Genomic DNA, 18,204 nt, shown 5'->3' with positions numbered 1-18,204 from the left:
TGTGGCGGGGAAACCATCCCCCCAAAGTGTTTCTAATGTGTGATAGCATGTTTGACTGATGTTTGACACTCAACTTAAGGCAGCTGTGTGGCTTTTCTGTCTAACTTTAATGTGTTTTGGTTTGCAAGGGCAGCCTCTGGTTTACCTACTATACATTATGCCTGAAAATGTACACGTTTACACAGTGATAACAATTAAAACAAGCAGGCTTCACTCCAACAGTGCTTTCACATCATAATGCATGTGTACAGTTATTCACCCAAACATTGGTCCATCTCTCTAAAAAGTCTATGTGCTATGTCAGTGGTTCTCAACCTTTTCAGGTGCCAGAGACCGGGGACCCCCACTGTACCTGCAGGTGGTTGAACAAAGACGTGAACATTGAAGAACAGTCACATGGGGACAGGGCCATCTATAAGGGGGAATAAAGGGGAGAGCATTTTGGGGCCCATCCATAAAGTCAGCAAAATGATGGTCCATTGTTCTATGAATCTGTGATAATTACATTTATTTATAGATCTGAACAATATCTACTGTTGTCCAGGATGTTTATTACTATTTGCACCATAGTATGTAGTCATCATAAAGATGTAAATTCTTGTTTTAATCAGACATGAAATGGGTTAAAAGTGACAAAAAATGTAAAAACCACAGAAATTGGTTAAAAGTTGCAAATTAGAGTTTCCAAAAATGGACAGAAAAAGTGGTAAAAAGCGTTCAAAGTGTCAATATTGGAACAATCAGTAGGAAAAATTAGTTTAATGAAAAATGGTGAAAAGAAGTTAATAATAATGGGTCAATATCTGCAACATAAGTAGTGGAAAGGGTTTATAAGTGATTGAAAATGTCTTGAAAATGGAAAAAAAAAAATGTGCAGAAAAGGCATTAAAATTTGATGGAGAAATGGCAGAAATGGGGGTAAAGTAGCAAAATACATAAAAAGAGCAAAAATATGGCAAGAAATATTATAAATATAAATTAAAATAGGGCAAGTTTGGTGTAGTTGCGGTAAAAGGGTATGAAAATATGCAAAAATTGGCTCAAATTGTTAAAAAATATATTTTTAGTGTCTTGAAGGTATCTGGTGACCCCCTTCCAGTGTCTCACAATCCCAAGGTTGAGAACCCCTGTGCTATGTCAATGCTAATTTCTTCTACACTAGTGCGTAATCAAACTGACCCCTCTCTATCCCCTCCTTGTGGTCAGTCCAGGATGATGCAGGCATGCGGCTGTAGGGGTCCAGCAGGATCCTGAAGCACCTGACCAGCAGGAAGACCAGGAAGAGCATGAGGAGGCCTACGAAGGCCAAGGCAGTACGCTGCTCTGTGTCCACCCAGACCAACGTCAGAGGGGGGCTGCTGCTGCTGCCCCCAGAGCTACCGGGCAAGGAGGAGCTGGCCGGGGACAGCAGCAACTCATAGTCAAGTGTGGGCACATCATTCATCCTCCACGGCGCCCGTAGACAGGGCTTACACGCTGACTGGATGTTTGGTGTGTTGGGTGAAAGTGTGGAAAGAGAGGAGTATGCATTCATGGAGGTAACCACTGTTGAGACATCCAAACTGTAGAAGTCGGTGTTGGTGGTTTCTAATGCGGACACAGATCAGATGGTGGAGATCTTTGGTCTTAATGATGCCTCGACTCTCAGGACTTAATGTGGGTGTGATTTGTCATCATGTCGTCAGATCCTCCTCCAGTAGCAGGTTTATTCTAATAAAAGTAGGTCAGTCAATGAGACGTGACCTAAACTGACAATGTGACACACACACTTTTTAATTAATATATTCTTCCTTCGGTGTGACACATTTCGGATTGTGTGAAAACCACAATGACATTCTGAGGTGTTTCTATTCTATTCCTCTGGCCTTGAGCATGTTTGTTGTAGCCACTCGCGCACATACACAGACAAACACACACACAAATCAGTTTCTCTCACCACAGTCAAGGTCAATGGTTTGCAAAAGGGAAATAAAGTGCAGATCCACTCTTTAACACCTCGCTGGATTCAGCTCTTTTATCTTGTGCGCGGGTGTTGATTCTCTGATGCACTCGCAGAAGCTGGCAGGCCTGTAGTGTGTGTGTGTGTGTGTGTGTGTGTAGATGTGTGTCTGTATGAGGCTAATTAGATTGTGAGGTCAGTCAATCACTGGGCTTGAATATAAAACAGATACTTTTTGCTGTTGCCTACCTAATGTAAAGTTCTCTATAAGTAGGTCAGAGATTTCCAAAGTTAAAGTAGGTCCTTCCCACTGTTTTCCTTTGGGGGATAAAACACTACTCCAGGAAGAGAAGCAACAACAAGAGGTAGAAAATGGTGCAAAACTGCTCAGAAAGGTCTGACTTTCATGGAAAAAGCTTGTTAAAAGGTTCTTGCAGCAGCGTCGTGGTGCATTGGACTGTGTGTCAGAACTTCAGCTGCCACTTTGCACCTGAAACACATAAAGGCAGTTGATGAGAGAATTGCTCTTAACATTTTGATAAGTACAGTAAGAAATGTTACGGAAGAAGATTAGGGGTCAATTTTGATAGAGAAAATAATTTTGGGTAAATCAAAAATCAAGTCGAAATGTCAAGAATAAAGTTGAAATATATTGTTGAGATTTAAGTCTAAATTTCGAAAAAGAACTCAAAATACAATATCATGATAAAAGTTGAAGATCTGCTCATAAAGTCAAATCTACGGAAGCTGATGAGGGCCAATTCACCATATGACAAACAGCAGATGGTGGCCGTCTACAAAATGCTGTGTATCGATGAACGAGTTAAACTCTACTTCAAAGTTGGGTTTAACAACAAAGAGATTCTTCCTTTTTTTATCTCATAAACATTGGTTTGTAATCTCTTTAATGACTTTGAAGAGATATTGTCAAAAATAAAAAATCTGGTGGTGGAGCATTCAGTCCGTCTGTGGCTATTAAGGAGCTACGGAAACAGATTAGGGCCGGTTTTGATTGGCTCTCGTCTGCTTCTGTAGATTTGACTTTATTAGCAAACCTTCCGACTTTTAGCATGATATTGTATTTTGAGTTTATTTTGGAAATTTCGACTTTGATCTCATCATTATATTTCAACTTTATTCTCAAAATTTCAGCTTTAATCTTGACATTTCCACTTTATTCTTGATTTGCCCAAAACTAATTTCTCCATTAAAATTGTCCCTAATCCTCTTCCCCAAATGGTCATGATGTTCGGAGTAACCCAGCATTTGCTTTTAAGTCCTTGTTCTGTGACTGTCCTCGTGCACACTGCGACCTTATGCTGAGTAGGCGTGAGCCACAACAGGCATCTGTGGGAAGCACTACACAGCACAAGCGTCCCCTTGTAATGGCACTCAGTTAAAAAGCTGGTTATGGTGTCATTATGACCACATTAGCAGTAATGAATGTGTGATTAGGAACACGAGTATTACCTCAAGCCCATTTGTCAGTGTGAAGGTAAAGAGCACTGTGTGTTCACTTCCTCCATTCATTTGCACACATGATTGAAGGGAAGACAAAGTATTGTCAAGCCTCATTAATAATCCATAATCACATCTCCAGTGGCAGGCCGGGTTTCAAACCATTGACAAGAAACACAGAACCAATTCTACCTGCTGACCAGCATGAGGTGATCGGTGACGTCAACTGTAGGACACAGAACTATGACAAAAAGGGAAATATAAGAGGTTTTTTTTAATGTTTAAGTTAAATTACTGAGAAGAAGAAGAAGCAAAGAGGTGTATTCAATTTCACTATATGACACAGTTATAGTCCATATAAAGAGAGGCTGTAACTGTGAGATTAATAGGAAAGCTGAGATGTGACTCATGCACTGAGGAATGAAGGAGGACAGTTAACAGCAGAGGATGAAAAGTCAATTATTAAGATTAATAGGGGAGGTGGAGATGGATGAGCAAGGCTTAACTCCTTGTGGTAAAATATTGTAACTGCGGGCACAACCTGGCCCAAGTCTCCTCTGTCCACCCTCCCCACCCCCTCCAAAATATACAACATCAAACAATATTATGCATGGACAACTGCAAAGCCATTCCGTTTTTCTTTTGTGCATTTCAGTTCTCTCTAGATAGTATTTTATTGATCAAAGCTTTGGTCCTGAGCTCCCTCATGTAGTCAACGAGGATCAGACGGAACCAGCAAAGAATAAGATACACCTTCATTAAAGAACAATTTAAATATTTGATAAGTCAAGTGTTGCAGGCTTAGAGCAAAGCTTTACAGAAGACAGGTATGAAGTGAAAGTAGCTTGTTGTTGTTCTTTTGTTTGTTTGCATAATCAAGATATTATTCGATCGTCCTGAACGTGTTTTTTGCATAGCATGTGTTGCTGTGATGAGTTACTGAATTGAAGCCTATATAGTCATGATACTGTGAATCTTCTTCAAAGCAAAACTTAGCACTGGCTATACAAGTTCAATTAGATTCAATAAAACCTTATTTATCCTCAACTGGCCAATCAAGGGCATAAGAGCAGCACAAGTGGAATGCTAGATGAAGCAGGTCTCTGTGAATGGACATAATCATGGGATAAAATTCATTCATTCATTCATTCATATATTATGCGTATCTGAGCTTCAAATCATAGATCTCCATTCATTTGGTTGGGATTTAATAATTCAATAGAGGCATTTAAAGCAACAAGACTGCTCCCGTAAAGACATTTTTATAACAAACTTTTATCAGAAAATAGACGTTTTAAAAAATGTAGATTTTCGTTGTTTAAATAAGGCACAGGCAGTTTTTGCTTCTCCTTGTTTCACTTAAATAACAAATGTGTTTTGCTGTGTGTTATAAAGTTTTCAAAGAATCTAAAGAAATTCTCTGAACTGATACTGCTATTTTAAACACGTTATTATTAACGGTAAATGCTGTATGCCTTGCAAACTACAGTACACAATGAGACATGCGCGATGAAGATTCAAGTGGAGGGAGGGTGCGCTGGCCTTGATCCACTAACTTGGTCAACCACAAAGTGATCCGGTGGCATGGAGAGGTCCACGACAACCGGCTTCGAGAGGGACTGCAGCTCCCTGCCGGCAGCTCGGTTTGCTGAGGGTCGCCTATCGCTGGGCGCAACGTGGGTTTCCTGTCAGGGTTACATCTTCCCTTAGCCTTTGGTTAAAGAACCTGACCGCAAGGCAGCGGAATGATATTCGTTACCCAGTACAGGGGCCCATACCAGGTACTGTCAGCCGGAGCCAGCTGAGCCCGGGACTCATGTCACACCCTGAAGTAGTTGCCTTGGACATTACCCACAAAAAACTACAGTACAGTGTGTAGTAACAAACATCTTCTCATTTCCTGGTTAGTGCAATGTCAAAATTCATCCACCGTATCGTACATGGTCTTCTTAAAAAGAATAATCTCAATGGATGACACGCAACTGCTCGCTAAAACGTCGCATTGAAATGCCATTTAATGGTAGAGTAACATTTGTGAACAGTTTGGCTAAAATCCATGTGTTTGAGGCTAAAAATAGATATAAATGACTTTAAAGAAATTTCACACCTGAATAAGTAACAATATTTTAATATTCAGCTGTCATCTAAAGTGCATTCATGTGATAAGTAGCTTTTTCCTGATAGAACGAGAGGGAGTAAACACACCCACACACTGAAGAGACATTTTCCTTTTCAATATGGGAGGCGACGATATAAAGCATACCCTTCTTATGATGTGACTCACTGTGATCTCTCACTACCTTTCTGCTTAGAGCGAGGACAGGGAGAGAGTTCAATAGACATAAAAACTGAGAAAAATAGTTTTTTTACCATTAAAAACAGTGATCATAAATTACAGCAGGTAGTGCTTCTCTTATCCTTATCGACTCATTTAAGCCGTTGATTTTTTTATGGTGTCCTACACTGCTTCAAATCCATAAAGTGTGAGACTCACAAAGGATTGAAAAGATAATACTTATTTAACCGAGTGGCACAGATACTTGATTGTCTATCATGAAAAAGTTGTAAGAGTATGTGCGTGTTTGAATAAGTGTGAGTTGAAGGAGGAAACAGACGGATTTTGCTCAACATATTTTCCTCTTTGTTAAGTCTCACTTTCACCATCATACTTTATTATCCTCGCCCAGACATTCTAATGGACGATATTCCTTAAAGCACAGACGAGGACATTGTGTTCACAGAGGTCATCAACACCTCCTCATTCTGCCACATGCCATGCTTTTGTTGACTTTATTAATTATTCAAAAAGAGCAGGAAATAATCATTTTCTATCCCTCTCAGCTGTGTGGTCTCACCATATCGTCTTCCATCCATTCTCCAACCATCTCTGCCAAGCTTAATGATTCACACTGTAAAATCCACTGAACAATCAAGATCGATTGATGGCTTTGCAGTGAGGTCAAAAAACTTTGCTGCGCTCAATGTTTCTACAATGTGTTTGATACAAAGTGTCCTTTTGAGTAGACTGGCTCTGTCACTGTAGGAGAGATAAGCTTTACAGAGAATAATCACCCAGTTTACAGCTGGCTTTGGCCTTACAGGCTTCATTGTGAGTCTCAGTTTTAATAAAGTTTTTTGGGTTTTTTTTCGTAACGGGTATTCTGACAGTTCTTTAAAGGCTACCCATAATGGAAATGCATCTACCATCAAATGTGTTTGATGTATTATAAACACAAATGTGCACGTTTATTCAAAAAAACAAAGCTTTATTTTTTGAGAGCCACTGGGTAAATTATTAGTCGACTTACTTTAGTGGTCCAGACGAAATGATTGATATTTTTGGCACAGAGGTTTCTTTGTCCCTTTGTCTTATTTCAAATATCATTTTTACATGTTCGCTACAATTCAATTCCATTCGTTATATTTGTCCCCGAGGGACAATTTAAAGGACATAACAGCAGCTTAAGGACAAAACCATCAGATAATAAAAAACAAAACAAACATAATATTAATTTAAAACACACAACTGTTAATTCAAATGATAAAAGTGCATAATTTAAAAATGTTAGTGTATGTATTTAAAAAATGTTTAGCTTATATTGGATAACGTAGCCTTTTGAACACGTGTTTTAATATTGTAACAGGTACTGTTATTGTCGTTATTGACTTGTAAATGTATCGTCATGCTTGTATTTTAATGCCTTTTTACATCTTGGCCAGGGGACTACAGATGAAAAATAGTCTTCTGGCTAATTCTGGCTTTTTTTAACCATGTTTGTTCATGTGTTATATGAAATTGCACTGTCCCCTTTCAAATAAACCAATCTAATCTAATCTAACTTAGTGTATGCTAAATTTTAGCATATTCATTGTTCATTGTAATCATAAACTGTGATCTCTGAGAACTTTTACAGACACATTTGATAAGTCACAATAAGCTAGCTTTCTGTTATCCATTTTTTATATATATATTCTCAGTTTTAAATACTATTTCTGACCAAAGTTAATTTTAGTACTATTTGTGTGATTACTGTACATTAGTAATTGAAGTTATTATTCTATGCTGTTAGTGAAAGATTACATTTGAACCACTGACTTGCTGCCACCATTTTTTTGGATGATTGTTTTATCTTTTGGGGCTTTTTTTCCTCATATTTTTTTAATCTAAGCCAAACATGATAACTTTTAACAGACAATTTCCAAAACTCCAAACCTCCTCCACCTTCAGACTGCATAGGAATGGCTAACCAGCCACTCCCAGACAAGGTTCAGTGCAGGAGCAGCCTTGATTTGTCATTATTTATCGCCAGGGTGAAGCTACTCTACAAAAGTAATTAGACTTTGGAAACAAAAAAGAAAGGGAGAGAATTGAAGAGATGGAGAAGAAAAGGCACAGAGAGCAAGGGATGGTAAATGTTCCCAGTCACAGCCATAGCCCGCTGGGAATTGAATTAACCCTTTCCATTTTGCTGCTTATAAAGATAAAGTGGGCTGGAGTAAAAAGGCAAGAAGGGAGCAGCAGCATGAGATCCATAAGCTCCAATGGGGATCCCAGTCACATCACCTTATAGTACCATCTATAAATACGACACGGAGCATTCAGGGGACACCACCTACACACACACGCACACACACACAAAGGCTAGAATACCTCTGAGGATAGAGCATTGTTGTCATCAATCATTACATTTTATCGATACATTTGGTTTTCTTCTCGCTGTGATACACACCCGTTTGTTTTGATTGGTTGGTCAGCCGACACCCGATGAGGGCCTGCAGCTAATAATGGCCATTGGGACTGGGTCACCTTGAGCTGTGTTCAACAGATGTTTATCAAAGTCCAACCTCTGTTTCTTTAACACGGGAAACTGAACCTGTGCTTCACTAGAACGCCAACATTTTTGCAGTCAGACACAGCCTGTGCGTGCAAAGTCAGTTCCCAGTTCACAAACAGCCAGTTCCACAGATCGCGTTTGTCACGATTAGGCTCAGGCAGTTGAATATTCAGCTGTTTCCATGCAGACAGCTGAGTGCACACTTAAATGTGGACAATAAAATTGTGAGAGGGAAACAGAGCACGAGCACTTTTCTTCTGTCTACATGTAAATGAGAAGCCAAAGCTTTGACAGGAACACATTTAAGACTGCTGACCTTTTAAAAAAAAAAAGCCTTGCACCATAACAAGGAGGGCAGTGCACTTTTCTCTGAAGATCTATTCACAAATCTGTCAATCTACACTATTATAATAGCTGCTTTTTTCCACAATTTTTACTGCCAAGCTCCTCTATGAAATAAAACAGGAGAAATGAGGATTAAGGTATGAAGGAAAAGAAAAATGGAGCTGTACACAGATGAAAAAGCACAAGAAAAAAACAAGCCTTACATGATTTTATACAGTAGCAATGAAGCTGAGCAGCTTTATCTTTATATAAAAATATTTACCCCAAAGGGTAGAAATCAATGGGTAAATCAATGGGTAAATACTTTGAATATTTTTACACCACTTCTATGCTGTAAGCAGCACATGGCCTGTTGATTGAGGGAAAAATCTGCCATTTTTTCCAGGTAAAGATTAGAATTGCATTTATTAAATCATCATGAATTAAAACTGTCTAAATGAGAAGCTAGTCCACCGCAAGTCAATAACACTACATTCATCTGTTTGCTAAACATGATTCACTCATAATGTTGGCCAAACTTGAGATATCCCAATACAGCATGTTGTGATTCTTTAAAGCAGTGAGAACCTCTGCTAACATGGGTTAACATGAAACTGAGGTTAGCAAAGAAGCCTCTCAAAGAAAAGGAGATTGAGGGTTCAAATCCAGACATTCTTCCTTCCTAATGTCTTTTCGTTTCATCGGTGGATTGGCCATCTGGCAGGCCGCGCATCGTTCCGGTGGGCCGTCGACCCGGAGTGGGCTAGTCCGCTGCACTATTTTTTTTAAGTGGCGGCAGAGAATGCAACAGGTGTCCAAAAATGGTCCAAAAGTGGCAAAAACGAGAAAACGAGAAAAGAGTGGCAAGAGACTAAAATGGGCAAAAAGCAGTCAAGAGTGGCAAAAATGGGCAAATAAAGAGGAACCCAGTGGTATGTAATGCAAAGGGTAGTTTTAATGGGCAAAATGGGGAACAAAAAGAGGCAAAATGTAGTAAAAAGGAAACAAGTGGTATTTATTAGGCAAAAGTTAGCTTATTTGGATGAAAAGTGGCCAAAACAAGTTAGGATGAACTACGGCCGGGCTCGCGGAACTTCTCCACGAATTCAGGCAAAAGACTCGGTTCCATCGAGTAAAAAAGGTCTCCAAGAGGCTCTTGAGATCCGCTCATAGAATATCCATGTCAAATTACAGCCCGATTCAATGAGCAACGGAGGAGTAGTCATTTGAAAAATGTTAATGTTTAGTTTCAGTCTAATTTACAAAATGTATCCAGGGCAGATTCTCCTTTTCCCATGTCTTGGTAATTGTAGGTCTGTTGGTTTTCATTAATATAAGTTTGATTTCGGGCTTAGTCTTAATTTGGTAGAAAGGTGTTGCTGACAAAACATGGTAAAAAAAAAAAAAAAAAAAAAAATTTAACTCAGGAAAATTAACTTTGAAACAAAGTAACACAAGAATAATAATAATAATAATAATAATAATAATAATAATAATAATAATAATAATAATAATAATAATAATAATAATAATAATAAAACATATCCACATACAAATCAAGACATGTTTAACAGTACAAACAATTGTTGGTAAGAAAAATAAAAAAAATCACATAATATGGAAAGCTACAAGCAACTAAAAATTGGCTACAAATGTCAAAATGTAAACAAAATTCTGTCTGGTTAAAATTGGTAAATTTATCATGTGAAACATTAATAAAAGTTCCATGTTTTTGTACAAATGGTGTTTTCTAATGATGGACAGCAAGTCCAGTCAGTTTAAAAACTTTAAAAAATAAAAATGTTTTATTGTTTCTACACAAGGGGGAGCCTAAATGAGTCAAAACTAGACTTAAAAATGTGAACCACAAAAGTAACAATGATCTTTCCGAATATGACAGTCAAGGTTTGACTCGAAGGCAAATTAGGTGGGACCGATCCAAAGGTGCTGACAGCACAAGAATCAAACTTTTCCCCCCTGTGCACGTCACCAGCAAAACTTTTATCTGCACTGAAATTCCCTCAGTCCTGCCAGTCGGTGTAAATTAATGTCAGCTCAGTCTTACCCACCTGGATCACATGTTTAATTCACAAATCAGAAACATAAAATATTCAAACAATGATGAAGACCAAAGGAGATTGCTTTGGTTGTGGCTCTAGGTCAGCAGAAATGGACTCTAAGTATAGTGGTGGGATGCTCTCTCTTTTTATAGGAAATACAAGGTGAAAAAAACTGTTGGCATAGCAAATCTATCCGTACTGATCAACGTTGTTGGTGTTCAAACCACAAAGCTTATACATCTAAATCCAATTCAAAGCCAAGACAGAGCTATAGCAGGGAGATGAGAAATGGTCTCATGAAAAACTGAGAGGAAAGAGATGGACTGGAAACAAACCAAAAGATAATACAGAAAAGGGGAGCTAAGATGGTGAGTGGAATGCTAATGCCTGTGATTCTCGCTCACATTCAGACAGTTTCCACAGCTGCTCAGGGAGCATCACTGAGATTCATCATAAGGTAAGAGGAAGAGAAAGAAAATCCACAGGGGTGAAAGCACAAAAAGAAAAACCACAGATGAGATTTTGGCTCTGAAATACCAGTGTGTGTGTGTGTGCGTGTGTGTGTGTGTGTGTGTGTGTGTGTGCGCGTGCGCACGAGTGCGTCGAAATAAAGATGTCAGCACTTCCAAAGTCAGAAGACAGCACTTTCCTGCCATCAGGCCGTCATTCTGTCATGTCCATTGGGACAGAACGGACCCTGTGCCAGCCAGTCAACCTGCCCGTGATGGAGGCCATATATATATATATATATATATATATATATATATATATATATATATATATATATATATATATATATATATATATATATATATATATATATATATACTGTATATACACATATATATATTACATGCCCTGTCTGCATAACACTCACAGGATGAAGAAGGCATAGAGCATTTAGCCTTAAAACAGTGCTTACATCAGGCTGTATTAAACCAAATTTTCACTTTAATTTGAGAGCTGAGATGAAACACAAAGTGTGACAAAGATGGTTCAGATCCACCTAAGGCGGCACGATTAATCGATATGAAATCGAAATCAGAGTGTTTATTGACAGGGATTTTTTTAAAAGTGAAAATCGAAAAATCGATTTCTCCGTTTAATCATGTGTAATCACGGCAAGAGTTTCTCTTCTTTTACAAACTCTTGACAAATTAGTTTCAAACATGTTTAACTTGTTAAGCTTTGCAGTTGCATTTTATTCCCAATACAAAAAAATTATTGTCACTTTTTCAATCAAAAGAAAATACTTGCAATAATTAAATCCCGTGTCTTATTTATTTATTTATTTATTTTTTATTTTTTTTCAGTTTATTTCCGACATGGTTACATTACCTTTTTTTTTTTTTTTTTTTATTTTTTTTTTTTTTTTTGTACATGTCTTATTTTTTTAAAGGGAAGAAAAAAAATAATAAAATCAAAATCGTTTTCAAAGTAAAAAATAGGGATTTTGTTTTGAGCTAAAATTGAGCTGTCTTAAATCCACTCATAATGTACAATGTGAAGCAAAAATGTCATCCACAGTTCACAAAGGAGCTTTAAACCCCAAACAATGACAAAGTGCTGATTCAAACAGTGGATCTGAAATAACTACACACTCAGCATGGTGCTGACAAAAGAAGCCACCGGTGAAAGTCCTGAGCATGATTAAATAATAAAAAAAAAAAAAAAAAATAAAAAATGTCAATGCAGAGATTGGACATACCACTTTTCAGAAATAGGAAGCCATTTAAACTGATTTGATAATTTAACTCTAGGTATGAAGTCCACAAACTTTATCCATTCATCCACCTTGAAACATCGCCATAATGCAATTTTTCTGTTGTTTTTTAAAAAAAAATCTCAACATATTTTATTTCTTAGCACTTTAAGTGTTTTACTACAGTTAAAACAAAGCACATAAATCCAGACCTTGAGAGAGTGAAGGCTGATAGATTATTAGTGCTGATGAATTTTTGATGGCCGATCTTCAAAGGAAAATCCAAACGGGCCACGCTTCACTTCCACCTGTCAAGGTTGAAAACCCTCGACGGCCTCTCTGCGTGTCCTCGGCACACAGAGAGCTTTTTCTGTGACACTCATTTCACCTCCATGCTGATTTTACAGCAGGTGGTTTTTTGGAGGAAAAAAAAAAAAAAAAACACAACAAATGTGATGTTTTTAAATGGATGTGCTGCAGTGCCACATAATATACTGTCAAATTGAATCTCTCTACTTATACCAATGCTATTATTTCTGGAACAATACACAGAAGTGCCATAAAGTGAAGCAATGATTTCTTTTGCTCTGCTTCTCCATCAAAAAGTCATTTTGGAGTTGTGGCAACATGACATTTAAATTATAGTTGTGTTGGAAGGAAAAGGAGTCAGTGCTTTTATTCCAATACTCAGCTTCTATTAGACCAGTGGTTCCCAAACAGGGATACGTGTACACCTGGGGGTACAGGAGCGTATTGCATGGGTACTCGGTAAGATTTAATTAATTTAAAACACTTGCAGCCCTAGGTCTATTTCTGTGCAGCCCCCAAAACAAAATTGTAATTCATGAAGTTGGAAGTTACAGTATATAAAGCCCAACATAACACAAAACTCCAGTAACACAGACAATGACAGCAAAAGCCGCACAAAATGATAACAAAAACACACTAAACAACCACTTAAACACAAAATGACTTGTCCACAAAAGTACACAAAACGACTTTGAAGACACACAGAATGTCAACAAAATTTCACAAAATGACAGAAAAATAGACAAAAAGACAATAATGACACATTATAACAAAAACATATGTAACGACTTGAAAAGCACACAAAAAAGCAACAAAATATCACCATATTGACAAAAAAATAGAACAAATAAATTAAAAAACACACAAAATGTCTTAAAACATCAAGAAAACCCACACAAAAGGACTACAAAGAAAAAACCCTTTGTTGTTTCCTGTATTAATGCTCAGATTGGTCATTATTCTAAATGCTAATATGAATGTTGAATGATAATGTGGCCCTCGGATCAGACAATCACACTTTTGTCTGATAGAAGTTGCCCATCTCTGGTATACGATAACACTGATAACAGTGACACAGTGAGACCAACGGGCAGAGGAGAACCTGATTCACTAATGTGCTTCATGTAATACAGTACATCCTGACAGGAACTTAAGAGGGATTGTGGGTAAACCCACTTCAGGTTTCTCTTTTCATGTCCATCGCTCTTCTCATTACAGGTCATGACAAAATGACACCCTCAGCTTCCTGCCAATCACGTGCATTGTATCCATCAGGACTGGTAATCTGAGAGCTGTCAGAGAAGTAATGGATCACTGCTCATTTTTACAACTACAAAATAAAATCAAAAAGTGGCTACACTTAAAAGGTTCTATATAGCTGTTAAAAGTTTACAATTGATATTCATATCACAAGTGTCAAACTCATGGCCCCCGGCGGCCATATCCAATTCGGCCCGCAGGAGAAAGTAAAAATGACAGAAAAAACATGAATCACTGTGTAAATGAAACTCAGTATTTTTCCCTGTGCTTATATCGCATGATTGCAGACATTTCTATTGTTAAACTGTTGAAAAAACTCAAAGTTCTTACAAAATCTTTCAATTATTAAATTATATTTTCAATAATTAAAGGTCCAGTATTATGCAAATTTTCACCCATCTCCATTTGTTCTAAGACCCACAACAACATAGTATTTGAGGTTTATTTTCCCAAACTCGCCAGTTTTCTGGGGTTTTAGCCCTTTGAAAAGTTTAATGATGATTCTAAAAACAGGCTGTTTTGGGGCCTTCATGCATATGCATGAGTGGGCGTGTCTCTAGATATTCTGTACATATTCTGACTACAGAAATAGTCCATTTAAGACAATAGTCCACTGTTTTGTGGGTCACAAACACGTCAGATCTTGTCAAAGTCGATACGAGGTGGAATAACGGTTACTAAAAATGGAATTGCTCCCCTGTGGCTGCCCACTGCTCCTCAGGGAGGAGTTAAATGCAGAGAACAAATTTAGCGTTTGTAGCTTTACATATATGACATTAAAGTATAACATATATTCTATATTAAACGGTAGTGTTTGTTTTACCTGTGAGGTAGTTTGAGAGGGAGGAGCTCACTTTCTTATAGGGAAGGAGGAGCTAGGATTGTCAGGAGGAGGAGTTTCCGCGATGTGACATCACAATGCGAGAAAAATCCTACTCGCCTGTTTGGAGCTGACCTTTTACAAAATGTGGAATAACAAGGGAGGGAGGAAACAGAACTTTTTCAACTTTGGCCCTTTGAATGAGGCTAAAGGGATGTATATCATTGTAGCAAAACCATTATAAAATGATTTTTTTTTATAATACTGCCCCCTTAAATATAAATTGTTCAGAAAAGATCCTGTTGGGACTGATATCTATCACTTTTGCTTGGATATTGTGGCTTTCTTACATAATTAGTATTTTTAGGTATAAGTAGTCTTAGAAGTACAAACTAGGGCTCAATAATGTTGAAACTACTGGTTTCCCACATGAAATCTATGTGGCCCACTTGAGATCAACCTGCTTTGTGTTTTGCCCCTGAACTAAAATGAGTTTGACTCTACATGATAAGTGGTGAGACAACAGTGTTAAACCTAAGAAAGAGGCCAAAAAATCTTGATTCATTACACAAATAGAACCTAACAAACATAGTTGGGATGTGATTTATTTTAATAAGATCACACTGTCGACATTCCAAACATGTATTTCTGTTAAATTAAATTTCACATTTTTCTAGCTTTAATCCTTTTGGCTCAAACTGGCCTTACAACAGCACACCACCTGTATCCTCTTCTCTGCATCCCTCCATCTTATTCCAGCTAACAACATTTGGATTACTCACAAACACAATCAAGTTGACATGAATTATTCATTTTGTTTCTGTAACGTGAGACAAAGTGGAGGGAAAATTTGTGGTGAGCTTTGGAACAGTTGTCACAGATTTCAAAATGTCCTGAGAGTAAATGACAGATGTGCAGCAAACAACTGGATCAAATTACAATGCTGCTGCTGATGTTGATCAGATATACAGCAGACTCGAAATTAACTGAGTGACGGCACAATTTCCCCCCCATCAGTAGCAAAAGAAAGCTCACGTAAGTGAAATTCTAAATATGATATGAGGTAAATTAAATGTTCTACTGTGAGTGACGGTTCTGAATTAGATCCAGTGTTTCATTTTAATTCAACCCATTTTTCTTTCAGGTGCTTTGCTCAAGGCTGAAAGAGAAAGGAAATTCTGTCACTTTCGACAGGTAAAGTAATTTCATGGTGCTTTGGTTTGTAGTGTGACAACTTTGATTGGGCAGCTTCAGGTGTGTCCAGCTACTGTATAGGCACGTTGGGAATGATGGCATAAAAGCAACAGCAGGATTCTTACATTTGATGTAAGATCTTTGAAACAGAGGAGGACATTAATAGCTCTTAATGTAGAGCTATTATTCATACTGTTTTACGACTACATGCACTTAAACATGCACCACAGTGCTGCAATAGCTGGATAAGTGGAATGGATGAGACAATAACCAGAAATTAAAATAGTTTCGAAATCGATTACTCTTTCAAATGTGAAATTAAGTCGATTTTATTGACATATCTTTATTAAATGGTTATTTTAAAAGAAGACTTGCATGGAAGCTACTTTATATCTATATACAGTATACAGTCTGTGTATCCCTGCATAGGAATACACTAGTTACTAATTGTCCTAATAAACCATTTACAAATGTTTGTCTTTTTCAGAGCTTTTAACTTTACACATATTTAAATAAAACTTTAAAAATCATATTTTTACCAATCTTAATGTATATCATGGATTTTTTTGTGTTTGTTGATGTAATGAAAATGTGTCTTGATGTACCTTCTTGTGTAACGTTTCTGTATAGAAAACTTTTCTGTTCTTATGTGTACAAGAATCTTGATTTTTATTTTAATGGACCCCAGGAAGATTGGGGATCCAATGAACAAATAAACAAATACACATACAAGGCTTTCTAAAAAGTCATTTAATCGATTACATTTAACACTATTTTTACTTTGATGTTTGGTGTTTATAGTTTACCGAGCAGCGAGACATCATTACCTACATATTATATTACATACAACATAAAGGCACTAAAATTCAACCTTCTATTTAAAAAACATGGCCTCTGTGTTTTAATCCCAGGCACTGAACACAAATTCTTCCCAAAGATGATCTTATTGAATAGCACTAACCTGACAGAGGTGTCCTGCTGCCTGCATGTGTCCTCAGTGTCCGATCAGTTGCGGTGTTAAACTTTGAGCTCTGCTTGCTGTCTCCTCTCATCCTCATCCTCCTCCTCCTCCTGCTGCTGCTGAGCGTCGCTTTGCTTCCACTGGCTCTTAAAGCTCTCCACCCACCTAGGCACCCCTCAGCCTGCACAGCCAATCACAGAGGTGGCCCCAACGCCACCAAACATGCATCATTCATGCATGACACAGCTGATGTGAAATTAGGGAAACCCCTACATAATATTATGATAATATATTGAAAGATGTTGGCTATTTACAAAACTAGAAGGGTGTTTGAATTGTAGTCTGTCTAAAGGTAAACAAAGAGACATGTGGGGTGCCGAATGTAAAAACTCGGTCACGGTTTCATAGCCGACATATTTTGAACTCTTAGCTCAATTTCCTCACATGTATCAAAATTTTCTTTCAAACAGAAATTAATGTAAAACAGCCTGTTCTACGTATATCATTGTTAAAAATGTGTAAACATGAAAAATAAATGTAAATGTTAAATGTAAAAATTTAAATCTAAACGTAAATCTAAACGTTAAATCTAAATCTTAATGTTAAATCTAAGTTAAATTGCATGATCGACAGGCACTAATCCGCCCCACTTTGTCTAATTTCTGAACATTTATCTTTACACTTGGCAACCGATTTAACATTTGGATTTAAATTTAACATTTAGATTTAACATTTAAGAGCTAAATGTGAGGAAAGTGAGCTAAATGTTCAAAATATGTCAGCTATGAAACAGTGACAGAGTTTTTACATTTGACACCCCATAGAGACAGACATCAAACTCACACACCTATATACTCCTGTAGGCTTTTACACTCACATAAACCTATGCATGTTTTTGGACACAAAAAAGTCCAGAAGGGCTTTAAAGGGGCAGTATTACTAAACAAAATCACTTTATAATGGCTTTGCTATGGTGATATACATCCTTTAGCCTCATTCAGAGGGCCAAAGTTGAAAAAGTTCCGTTTCCTCTCTCCCTTGTTAATCCACGTTTTGTAAAAAAATCAGCTCCAAACAGGCAAGTGGGATTTTTGTTGCATGTCACATCACAGAAACTCCTCCTCCTGACAATCCTGGCTCCTCCTCCCCATAATAAAGTGAGCTTCTCCCTCTCAAACTACCTCAAAAGTAAAACAAACACTGCGGTTTAATATAAACTATATATATTATACTTCATTGTCATACTGGATGTAAAGCTACATACACAAAATGTGTTCTCTGCATTTTACCCCTCCCTGAGGAGCAGTGGGCAGCCACGTTGTAGCACCTGGAGCAGTTCCAT

At 37.5% G+C, this 18,204-nt stretch overlaps 1 protein-coding gene across 1 annotated transcript; it reads right to left on the bottom strand.

Annotated features, from left to right (window-relative positions):
* Positions 1–1,043: 1,043 nt before the first annotated feature.
* Positions 1,044–16,993, bottom strand: ctxn1 (cortexin 1). The gene is made up of 2 exons (XM_028444996.1): positions 16,863–16,993; positions 1,044–2,429 (listed from the first exon to the last, which is right to left on the bottom strand). The coding sequence occupies exon 2, from the start codon at positions 1,532–1,534 to the stop codon at positions 1,154–1,156; it is 381 nt and encodes a 126-aa protein (XP_028300797.1). The 5' UTR covers positions 1,535–2,429; positions 16,863–16,993; the 3' UTR covers positions 1,044–1,153.
* Positions 16,994–18,204: the final 1,211 nt, after the last annotated feature.

This window comes from Gouania willdenowi, chromosome 4 (assembly GCF_900634775.1).
Source record: "Gouania willdenowi chromosome 4, fGouWil2.1, whole genome shotgun sequence".
Classification (NCBI taxonomy): Eukaryota; Metazoa; Chordata; class Actinopteri; order Blenniiformes; family Gobiesocidae; genus Gouania; species Gouania willdenowi.
The sequence above is the reverse complement of the archived record's forward strand: the minus strand, read 5'-3'. Positions and strand labels throughout refer to the sequence as shown.